The sequence below is a fragment of the Macrotis lagotis genome, chromosome 5 (assembly GCF_037893015.1).
Source record: "Macrotis lagotis isolate mMagLag1 chromosome 5, bilby.v1.9.chrom.fasta, whole genome shotgun sequence".
Taxonomy (NCBI): Eukaryota; Metazoa; Chordata; class Mammalia; order Peramelemorphia; family Peramelidae; genus Macrotis; species Macrotis lagotis.
The window spans coordinates 114,316,883-114,329,428 of record NC_133662.1 but is presented as its reverse complement, the minus strand read 5'-3'; the positions used below and the strand labels follow the sequence as shown (position 1 = coordinate 114,329,428).

General features: G+C 33.7%; 1 protein-coding gene across 3 annotated transcripts in view; it reads left to right on the top strand.

Annotated features, from left to right (window-relative positions):
* LAMA4 (laminin subunit alpha 4) overlaps positions 1-12,546 on the top strand; it is a 177,433-nt gene that overhangs the window by 55,422 nt on the left and 109,465 nt on the right. For all 3 annotated transcript variants that reach the window (XM_074187397.1, XM_074187396.1, XM_074187398.1), the window contains exon 3: positions 6,421-6,545. In XM_074187397.1, the coding sequence (XP_074043498.1) occupies positions 6,421-6,545 (125 nt within the window). The remainder of the gene's footprint in view (positions 1-6,420; positions 6,546-12,546) is intronic.

Sequence of the window (12,546 nt, the reverse complement as noted above, 5' to 3'; positions counted from 1 at the left end):
ATAGAGCACTGACCCTGAAGTCAGGACGTTTTATCTTTATGAGTTCAAATCTGGCCTCAGACACTTCCTAGCTATGGGCAAGTGACCTAAATCTCTTTCTCAGTTTCCTCAGCTATGAAATGAGCTGGAGAAGGAAAAGGCAAACCACTCCAGGACCTGTGCTCAGAAAACCACAAATGGGGTCATGAAGAGTTAGACACAACTGAAAAATGACTGAACAACTTTCTCTGTGTCTGTCTCTCTCCATCTCCCAGTCTTTGTATATAGACTCATATAAATGTACACATATATACATATGTGAGTGATATTATACAGAGCAAACTTGAGACAATCTCAAAGGAAGACACTAGCTTTTGAGGAGAACCAGGAAAGGTCTCTTGCAGAAGGTAGATTTTGTGCTAAGACTTGAGGGAAGACAGAAGGCAGAGACAAAGAAGGAAAAATATTCCACCCATAAGCTTATGCAGATAAATCATTGACAGTAAAGTGACTATCAGAGTCTATCAGCCAATATTTAAGGCCTGAACTTAGGTCTTCCTGACTCTGCTAGCAGCTCTTTATCCATTACACTACACTACCTCTCCACATGTGTTTCCCTTAATCACTTTCCAAAGATTTGTATTTAAGTAAAACTAATTTTTACCAAATGGTGTTTCTTTAAGTGTTAAAGCATTTTTCATGTTTAAGCAACAAGATAGTTGAGGACCAAGGTAGGAAAAACTCATTGCAAAGCTAATACGTACAATCTCCTAAGAGGTATAGATATCTCTTAGGAAATCTCATAATAGGCATTTTAAAGAAATGCTGTAGTTGAGAGAAGTGTTTGTACTTTGTGAAAATTAGAAGGGTTGGAAGAAATTTGGTGGTGATTCTACCCTTGAGGGTAATTGTTCCACATGACTGCCAGGGCAGCTAAGGAATCCACAAACATCCATCAAGCAGTAAGGGGTGGTAAGAGTATTAGCTCAGTTTTGCAGCTTAATAGGTAGTTCAGGCATGAAGAATGGCCTTACAGCTTACAATTGGTACATTTCCTCCTACACAGATGGCCTTCATCTGTCCACCAACAAAGGAGACAAATTCAGGACACTATACAAATAGCCTCGAAGTCCTGTCTGAAGTTCAGTTTGACAGAGGCAAAATAATTCAGGCAACAATCAACAATAAAGTAATTCCAAAAACATTTTTTAAATAATTTTCAGCAACCAACATAAAAGGTATTTGCTTAGGCACCCAGAGTAAGCAAACAGTCCCTGTCTTCAAGAAGCTTAAATTCCACCAGGGAGACATCACATATACAAGAATAAAGTTGGTATTATGAGGGACTAAGTATTATGAACCAAAGCCATTATGAAAGAGCTATCAAATAGGCAGAAGAAGAGCCAAGAAGAATGTCAAGGAAGTCAAAGAAAGCAGGAAATGGGGATAAGCAAGTTTCAAAAGCAACAGAGAGGCCAAAGAGGATAAGTCATTAAAAGAAAGAAAAGAAAAAAAGTCTTTGGATTTAGCATTTACTAGACTTCCAATTGATTGGTAGGATTGAAAACTAGACTGATAGAAATCAAGAAATGATTGGATGGAGAGAAAGTCAAGTCAGGAAATAAAGGATAATTACCAATTTTGACCTTGGATACATTTCTATTTCATATTTACTCAGGACTGAAGGAATTCTGTTTTTATTTACTTAAGCTGATTTTTTTTGCTTGTCAAAACAAAACTCAGACACCAAAAAAAGAGTATTTCTATACACTCAGCAGGACATAAAGATTCTATATGAAACTCTTGCTTTAAAAAAAATTTACATAATAAATTTTATATATTATTTTTAAAATTGTCCTGCTGGTCTATATTTCCTTGAAAAAATTTTCCATTTTCATTTATACATTTAAAAAAATATATTGATGGTAACTTTTCATAATGCAAAAATTTACGTTTGTAAGTCATCTCTTTTTTTGTATTACTAGTGCTGACCCACCTCCTCAAATAAAAACCCAGAGAAATAGAGAAAAATAAACTATAAAAAATAAACATAAAGAAGCAAAATAAATCCACACAATGGCTTCATTGAATTTTTCTCTGCTTCTTGTATCCATTACTTCTCTGTCAAGACTTCAATAATATGCTTCAACCATAGGTCCTCTGGAGACATGGTTGGTTATTATCATTAATCAGAGTTCTCAAGGCTTCCAAAATTGTTTTTCTTTATATTGTTGCCATCCTTTTATAAATTGCCATGATTCTTCCCCTCCTTAAATTTTCCCCCCAAAAATGATCAAATTCCTTTAAATATAAATTTTAATATTTAAAAATAAAAAATTGATAGGAACTCAGGTTTATTTTTGAATCCTACCCTGATAAAATAACCGTCACCAAGGGATGGCTATAGGTTGTCCTTATATAAAACATTCATTTTACATAATTAAATAATTATGTAATAATTAAATATCCACTGTATACCCTATAGTAATGATCAACCTCCTTCCAGAGGTGTGTTTTTCTTATTTGACTGATGAATTGGTCTTCATTTTAAATCCAAATCTATTGAAGGAAAAAGCAAATTAACACATCCTGGGACATCTCTTACGTTAGATATTACTGAGGGGAATGAAAGTCTACCTTTCTGATTGAATATTAATCCGGACAGCTGGATCTTTCATTCGTAGAATCTTTCATTCACAGTCAGTTCAAACCCAATCTTTACACTGCCTTGGTAATAAATGAAGATTAAAATCTTCCCCTACAAATACTGACCTGTGGCCTCCTATAGTACACAGGATAATTCCCAAAGGTTAGAAACTTTTCTGTTTTTAGAATTTCATAAATAGCCAATATGCCAGTGCACCTCTTTCTTCATCCTTTTAAACTTTTGTTTATTTACTTATTTACTTTATTTTACAAGAGCAATTAAAATTGTTATTTGCCCAGGATTACACACTTAGTAAGTGTCTGAGGTCAGATCTGAAATCAGTTCCTCCTTCCTGACTCCAGGGGGATGCTTTAAGCTCTGTGCTACCTACCTGAAACATGTACCTCTTTTCATATTCTGCTGCTCACCCTGGACCCAAAGCACTTTGTACCTTTCCTATGTATTTATCATGTTCTAATTTATATCTGATATTATAATATTCCAGCTAGTCTGATAGCTTTCTGTATATTTAATTATTCTTCTACCTCTCCAAATGTATCAACTGTCAAACATCCTTAACAATCTACATGGGGAAAAGAGGCTATATTTGACTATCTCCCTGTTTTAAGAGCTTTTTTGTATTCAGAAAGAAGAAACAATATAACAAATCAGTAATGTGTCTCTTTTCCTACCTTGCCAATTCTTTATCTTCTAATATCTTCTTTGGGGGATATTGTTGATTCTCTAATTTATCCATGTTTATAGAATTAAGTCATAAAGAGAATTAACATGAATCTACTCCATTATGTTGACTTTGGGCCAGAAATATTGAGTAGTTTGCCCAAGGTCTTATATCAGGTATTTACTGGCCAAGCTAAAATTTGAACCAAGGGCTTTTAACTCCTAATTCAGATTTTTTTTTCTATTTTACCACACATTCCCCTGTGATATGACAATTTTCTTTTTATGCTATTTTGATGTCAGACAAATAGGCTAATCCTTTTGGAATGTTCAGAGCTAGAATTCAATATTGCCACCATTCTGAATTTTAAGTATTGATCTATTGAAGGTAATTCTTACCTCCAAATCATACTTAAATTTGGAGCAAGCAAAGCATCTCTATAACTATCATATTGAGCTTAGTATACCTAATATTTATAGTGAACATTTATAAGATGTTACTATGTGCCTATGTGCCTCTGTATTATGCTTAACACATAAAGATTATTATCTCAACAGCACTGAGAGGTAGATGCTATCATTATTACCATTTTATAGTTAAGGAAACAGGAAAATAGATTAAACAACTTACCTAGGGTCACACAGCTAGTGTCTGAGGAAAGATTTGAATTCAGATCTACCTGACTCCAAAACTTTATTCATTGTGCATTTTCCTCTATTTACCTGTCTGTCTATCTGTCTGACTGACTGTCCATTTGTCTATCTAACAATTAAGACTGAGACTAGAAGGACAGTGACTACTTACAGGTCCAATCCACTATTGATAGTCTTGGTAGCTTAGAACTACTTCATTTCTTTCCTGGGCCAATTCAGTCATCCTTAGGCAATCTGATTGCTACTTCCCCTTTCCAATGGGCCCACCATAATGATGCCAAACTAAGGGCAGACATTCTAATGACTTAGCCCAATGCCATTCAGAATTCCTAAGCTCTAAAGGTATACTTAGAAAATCCTAGAGAATCAACTCATTGAAACAATTAACAACTTGAGCAATGTTGTAGGATAAAAAATAAACCCACATAAATCATCAGCATTTCTATATATTACAATAATGTTCAGCAGCAAGAAATAGAAAAAGAAATTCCATTTAAAATAACTATAGACAATATAAAATATTTGGGAATTTACCTGCCTAGACAAACCCAAGGAACCATATTTAAAAAAAAACACTTTTCACACAAATAAAGTCAGATCTAAACAATTGGAAAAAATATCAATTGCTCATGGATAGACTGAACTAAGATAATAAAAATAAAAATTCTTACTAGATTAATTAATTAATTAAAAATTCTCAAACTACCAAAAAACTATTTTGTAGTGCCAGAAAAGATAATAACAAAATTCATCTGGAAAAACAAAAGAGTCAAGAATATCAAGGGAATGAATGATTTAAAAAAAATGCAAAGGAAGAGGGCCTAGTCATACCAGATCTAAAATTATATTATAAAGTGGCAATTATCAAGCTATTTGGTATTGGCTAAGAAATAGAGTGGATTAGTGGGATGACTTAGGTGTGGGAAGACACAGTAGGAAATAACTATAATAGTGTGCTGTTTGATAAATCCAGAGACTCCAGTTTCTGAAATAAGAATTCACTATTTGCTAAAAATTGCTGGGAAAACTGAAAAAATAATGGAAGAAACTAGATATGAACCAATATCCCGCATCCTTTACCAAAATAACATTGAAATAGGTGCATGATTTAGACATGGGTGATATTAAAAGTTTATTAGGAGAACAGAGAATCATTTACCTATCAGATCTATGGAGAAGGGAAGAAAATTTAACCAAACAAGTGATAGAGAATATGGAATGCAAAATGGATAATTTTGATTGCATTAAATTTAAAAATGCAACAAAGATTAAAAGAAAAGCAAAAAGCTGGGAAAGAATTTTTGTAACTTATATTTCTGATAAAGGACTCATTTATAAAATATATAGAGAATTAAATCAAATTTATGAATAAAGTTATTTCCCAGCTGATAAATGATCAAAGGATATGAACAGACATTTTTAAAGTAAAAAAATTAAAGTTGTCAATAGTCATATGAAAAATGCTCTAGTTAACTATTATTAACAAAATATAGATAAAACGAATTTGAGGAACCACCTCACACCTATCAGATTGGCTAATATGACAAAAATAAAATGATTAATATTAGAGAGGATTCAGGAAAACTGAAACATTAATGCATTGTTGGTGGAGTTGGGAAATGATTTAACCATTCTGGAGAACATAACATGATTAATATAGAAATTTGTTTAACGTGATTATATATATATATATATATATATATATAATATATATAACATATTAATTGCTTTCTGTCTTGGAGAGGTAAGAGGGGAGGGAAAGAGGGAGAAAATTTGGGATCTCAAAATTTTACAAAAATTGCGATTGTATCTGTAAAACTTCTATCACTGTCATGGGAGGGAGGAGGGAAGAGATGGAGTCAAAAAATGTGGAACTCAAAAGTTTACAAAAAAGATAAATGTTGAAAACTATCTTTGGATGATTTGGAAAAAATAAGGTAAAAAATATTCAAAAACCAAATGTTGAAAAATATCTTTATATGTAATTGAAAAAAGAAAATACTATTAAGATAAAAAAAATTCCTAAGATGAAATGATCCACCAGCCTCAGCCTCCCCAGTCTCAGGAATTAAAAGCATGCACCACCATACCAGGCATTAATATATACCTTTTTAAAAAATAGAAAAACTGTATTTAATAGGCACTTATAGTTTTAATTTTTAAAACTGAATTAGAAATTCTCAAGTTTCCAGTGCCAAGTCCCAGTAGCACTGCCTTAGCCTCATATATCATGTTATTAGCATACCATTGCTCCAAACTTTAATTGTTCAAAATGATTGACTTACTTCTTGCTCTATTACCCATTAATAACAGACACTATCTAATCTAGCAACATCTTGATGGATTCAGGTCTGGCAACCATTCTAATGGACGTTATTCTTTAGTTCCTTGATATGGGCCAATAGAACTTTTCTTTTATGTTCATCTCATTTTTTTTGTTTGTTTCTTTTTTCACATAGAACTGTCAACGGAATACCACTGGAGAGCACTGTGAAAAGTGTCCAGATGGTTACATTGGGGATGTCATCAGAGGATCTCCTAGATTCTGCCAACCATGCCCTTGTCCTTTGCCCCATATGGCCAAGTAAGTTTAAGACAAAGTTGTATCCTTATTTTTTTATTGTTTCTCCTCCCACTCGTTACTTTCACTCCTTTGATTCAAAGTTAGAGAAGTGATTTGCCCCCCCCCACAGCCAAAAGGTAACTTGTTTTCACATGCAAAGGAAGAAAATCAGAATGTTGCCACCTTCCATTCTTTTTTCTCTTACTTAAAAAACAGAATTTCATTTAACCTGACTGCTTCTGATCATGCCATCATTTTCCCTAAAGCTTCCAGCATGCTCCAAAAGAGAAAGATAACTGAACAACTCCTACCTGTCTTTCAGAAATTACCAGTTTGTTCGATCAACATTGTATTTTTCATACCTAGTGATATTAATGTATGGGGAAATAAATGGTGACAAGAGTGAACATTACCATTTCCACCATTTCTTTATTTTCACACAAAATATGCCTTCTTACTTTTGAGTCTCTTGTGGCTCTACCTATATTTTCTCTCTGACTGATTATCCACGGTGTAGCATAGCTTTCAGCCATGTCAGATGGATCATTTTCTACTTTCTGGAGACAGAATATGACATAGAGATTAGAGCCCTAGGTTTACAATCAGGGAAACTCAGGTTCAGACCCTAAGGCACTTAAAAGCTATGAATAGAAACAACAAAAACATTGACTTTACACAGTTTGTTGTGCATATTAAATGAGATAATGTATGTAAATTGCTTTGAAAAATTTAAATAGCTATTTAAATGCAAGATAGTATTTTTATTATTACCTGAATACAACTTTCCTGTCATAGTACAGTTGTTCAGGTTAAATGTGTTCTATCCAATATTCTAATGATTTCAGGTTTCACTTACTATTTCATTATATAAGGGCTCTTATTGCAGCCTCTATAATTTTTTTTAAATGATTTTTCAGTCCTTGAGCTGTTAGACAGATTCTCTAGGTGTGGGAAGGGGGAGAAAGATGAATTAAAATGATACCCTTTGGGGGTACCTTCTAATTATATTATTCTGTGATTGCATTTTCCCTTATGTGAATGACAAAAATTTCCTGTCTGAATTATCCAACACTAATTTGTTGGGAGATGAGGTGCTCACAATCTCATTCCCCATGCATCAATACCCTTTTCCTACATCATTATTTTTAAATTGCTACTGCAAAAGTTATTCTCAATTTCAAACCAAGGCAATGGGAATCATTGCCTTAGGCTCAGAGTAAACTAAGGCTCCTCTGAAAGATAAATTAACACTTTCAATTCACTAAAGCAGTGAGTATCTAGAAATAGTCACATACTAATTACTCCAAAATTCCACTGGTGCCAAACATCTATTTTTATTTTTTTCTTTATGTGTGTGGATTGAAACCAGGAAATAGCCAAGACACCAGAAGACTTTACCTACATATATATCAATTTACAGACATAAGTAGTTGGCAGATAGGATGATATAAATGAAGAGAAAGAGATGTAAGAGGTGCTGTGGAAGTAGAAGCTCTGATACTTGGCAATTAATTAATTGGATAGGGGAGGGAGAATAGGAAGCTGAGGTTACAAGCCTGAGTAAATATGAGAATGGTGACCTAAACAAAGGAATTATAGTTTAGAAGAAGGCTGTATTTGGAGGAAAGATAATGACTTATTGGGGGAGTTAAGAGAATGATCAAAGAAAAGGTAGATTATTCATATAGCAAAAAGAAGAGAAAAATAGCTGGATCATGGGAATAAAACTGAAAGAGATCTTAGAGGTTAAGGTCATTTTATAGATGAGGATGGAGAAGAAAATGTCAAACCAAGTTTTCTTTGCCAAGAAAACTCCAAAAGATGTCACAAAGAGTCAGACACAACCAAAAAGGATGAGATCATAAATACCCTGAAGTACTGATGGTTATGATTTGCACTGATCTATCCACATTCTCCCATCTGGTCCCAACATCAATAATAAAGAAATTCATATTAGGATCTAATGTGTGATCCTGACTCTATTAACACTGCATACTGGGCTATGTAGAGAACTAAGTTCAGATACTGATTAAATCAAGAAACTCATTTCTTTTTTTATTTTTTGCTTCTTTCTTTTTCCTTCCTATGTTCACAGCCCAGGGGATTCATAAGCTTCAATTCACTCAGATAATTATCAAGACATGGGCTAAATGAAACCTAAATTGAGAGTTCTCAGTCCCCAGTTTTGAGGGATTTGATTGTTGATTTATTGTTTTGTTTTTTGTTTTGTTTTGTTTTAAATTGGCTCCACCAACAGTGACACAGTGAAAGGTTGGTCTCAGAGCCAAGATCTGAATTCAATTCTCACCTTCAGCATATATTGACTATGTGACCCTTAGCATGCTACTTAATCTCTCAGTGTTTTAGACAACTCTTTGAGACTGTAAATGGAAGCAAAGGCACCAATCTGCAGTTGTAGGAGGCAGTTTTCTGATCTGGGAATTCTAGTCTATACCAATGACATCACTATCCCCATTCATTTCAAATTCACTATTGGTCCTTGAATAAATCATTAAAACTCCTTGGGTCCCCATTTCTTTTACAGTAAAGTTGGAGGGAGTAGATAAGTAGGAGAGAGAGGAGCAGACTTATTAAAGTTCCTAAGGAGCTTCTAAGAACATGAAGCTCTAGTTGGCTCTAAAGAAGTAGCATGAGACTAGGGGGAGGTTGAGAAATAATGTCAGGGGGTTTATTTCCTTAGCCAACAAAAACTAACTTACCCTAAAATTTAATGGAAACTGTGCTGCTGACTACAACACAAACTGAGCCATGCTGTATCAGAGCATCCAAGTGACTGCACCCGTACTCTACACAGTTATTCCTGATCATTGTCTGTATAGATTTTATGTCTTTACTTGAGCACTGGCCAGACATTCTACCCTTACCAGTTACTGAGAACTGTGGCAATAGTTCCAATGAAGGAAAATATCATCTGTTAGCATTCAATTGCAGGGCAGAAGGAAGAGAAAGGATCAACTTATACTCCTCTAGACCCTAGCAAATGTTTCAGTGTTCTCAGTCTAAAGAGTGAGCAGCTATGTTGTCTTCCAAAAGGAAATATTCAAGAGACTTGATTTTTCCATTTTCTGTACTCTAAACTAATAGTGCTTCTCTTAGTGTACTCACTTGTCCAAACCAACAATATAGAGGGAATCTAAAAAAAATAAAATAAAAAAGCTAAAAACGGCCAAAGAAGGATAATTTTGTTGGAATGTTTTTAGCAAACTCTTACAGAAGATAAATTATCTGCATTGCCTTTCCCAGAGTATCACATATTGTTTTCTGAGTAGTTTTATAAATGTCTCCAAACAAGGCAAACAAGTCCATTTGCTTTCTTTCAAATAACATTAGCTGCTGGTATATGCAGGAACATAAGAGCTCTATGATGAAATTTTGTTGCTTGTACAGTATCAGAGCCAAAACTAATTTAAAAGTCTTCTAAACATTCACCTTTGCTCTTTTTGCGTAGATGGATTCATGCATAGAGGCCAAATCTTACAAATGTAGAAATATAACACTCATTTTCCCTGTCTTAATAATCAGAAGACAGTTATATGTTCTCCTCTTACCCAAACATTTCTAATATTTTCCATGTCACTTTTAAATGGTTTTTGCCTAAAGGGAATGAAAAATTAATAATACTGTAGAAAGAAAATATAAAGGACTGGATTCTCAAGTTAGCCTGGGAATTCTATTGTTCTAGTACTTCCTATAGGACTGAGCAACTTTTTCACTCTTAACTAAAAACAGAGCAGCAAAGAGACTTGATATCTAGTAAACACTGACTTTCATAATCAACATTCAGCATGTAATGTGTCCACAGAGTACATGGCAGTGTACTAGGTGTTATAAAATCCATAGAACTTTTTATATATACCCTGAGAAATTAAATATTCATTTAGAGTAAAGATAAAATAGAAAACCTAAATATAGTCCACACTAATGGAAGGTAGCTAATAATACAGATAATCCAGAAGAGTAAACATTGGAAAAATTACATTTGAGTTTAGAATGCATTTCATGCTTAAATTTGAATATAGTTATTAACACCATGTATAAAATGAGAGGGTTAGACTTGAAGACCTCTGTGGTTAAATCCAGCTATAAATTCCAGCCATAATATAAGATAGTTGTGGATGTCACTTAAAGAAAGATACAATGAGCCAGAGGATCATTTTTACTTTCCTACCCCCCTTTTTCTCTAGAGATTTAATAGTATAACAAATAGTTCATTTTTAGTCTATGGATAATATAATGGCTCTTCAAGTTCATAGTCTTCCTCTACTGTTTTATGGAGTTTATATTAAATAAAATATTACTAGTATGGTCACAATAGCTCTAAGCCCCCAGTTTCAAAATGCATAATATTTAGACAAAGATTTGACTTTCTGTCCTAATTAAAAGTTATGTTTGTCCCTGGCCACTTTATAATTGAGACAACCAGAAATGTTTGGATAAAAAAAATCAAGCAGAATAAGTTACAGTGTCTGTTAATGGACAGATGCCTGGAGGGGCAGTTGGAGAAAGAGAAGACCTTTTCTTGGAATATTAGTCCTTGAAAAATAGATGTAATCCATTGCTTCAGCCAAAGATAACTGAAGACAGCAAAAGCCCTTCATATCCTCCATGAGTTCTCCTCTTCCAAAGTTCATCTCTCCTTTTTCCTTGTCATTGCTTTTGTTGCCCTGGTCTCATCAATTTGTTCTGGATCAACTCAATATATTCTAAGAAGGGGCTGTGGGTTGCTGCTGTTAAACTACTGATACTATCTTCCCTAACCCCACCTCAATCTGTCTCCCATAGACTAAGTGTATCTCTTTAAGAACTCCTGTATGTGACTGAATTCTAACTTCAGGCTCAAAGATTTCAATAGTTCCCAAATTACTGTCAAGACTGAAAATGAAGTATACATCCCATGCAGTGTAGTGTTATTACACTAACCTCTATGATCTTATGATGATAGGAGAATTCACAATTCTCCAAACAAAGTCATGAAGAGCTGTAATGAACTAAGAAATTATCCATATTAATCTTTCCTGGTTAAATTATTCCCTGATTCTACTGAGAGCTAGAAATGCTGAGCAACTTTTCTTTTTTGAAATGTACTTTTTAATCCAACTTTTTTACATTACTGTCACCACCAAGTAACTAATCCTGACCCCTATGCAGAACCCTCTTCATAATAAAGAATAGTTCAACAAAATGAACACATTGGTCATAATGTGTAATCTACCACCTCTAATCTACCATTTCCACATGGAGCTCTGAGTCTAAGGTTCTAAATTAATCAGAATTCTTTCAACACTGTCTTTTTATTGAAGTCATTGAAGTCCCTTTTACTTTGTTTTAAGAAGTTTGCTTAATTCACTCTGAATTCATACAGATCTTTTCAAGTTTCTCTAAATCATCCCACATATTCTTTCTTATTACATAAGAACATTCCATTATATTCATGCAGCATAGTCATTCCCCAAGTTATGGACATTCATTAGGTTTTTACTACCAAATCAAATAATTATAATAATAATAGAATCACTCCTGAGACTGATTCCAACTACTCATTCAAGAAAAAACTATTTTTCCTCTATTTGCAAAATTTACAGAGAAGATGAGATGATTGTGCTGGCAGACTAATATGAACTTGCGCAAGAGAGAGACAGAGCGAGAGAGAGAAAGAGAGAGAGAGAGAGAGAGAGAGAGAGAGAGAGAGAGAGAGAAAGAGCTCACTTTCATACAGGGGTTGTATATGAAACTATGAATCTCTGCAACATATAGCTTAATACATATATATATATATAAAAATTCAACATATTACTTTCAAAACTTCCTACTTGTTTATGTTTGTATTTTCCCTCTGACTTTCCATCTGCTGTCTTCTGTGCCTTTTTAAATGTTTTAAAGAATCTTTTTTTTATTTCTTTTTTTTCACAGTGCTGTCACTAACCTCTTCTCCCCTCCAAATTAGGGAAAAAAAGAAAAGAAAAACATAAGCATAGTTGAACAAAATGAATCCATATCCTAT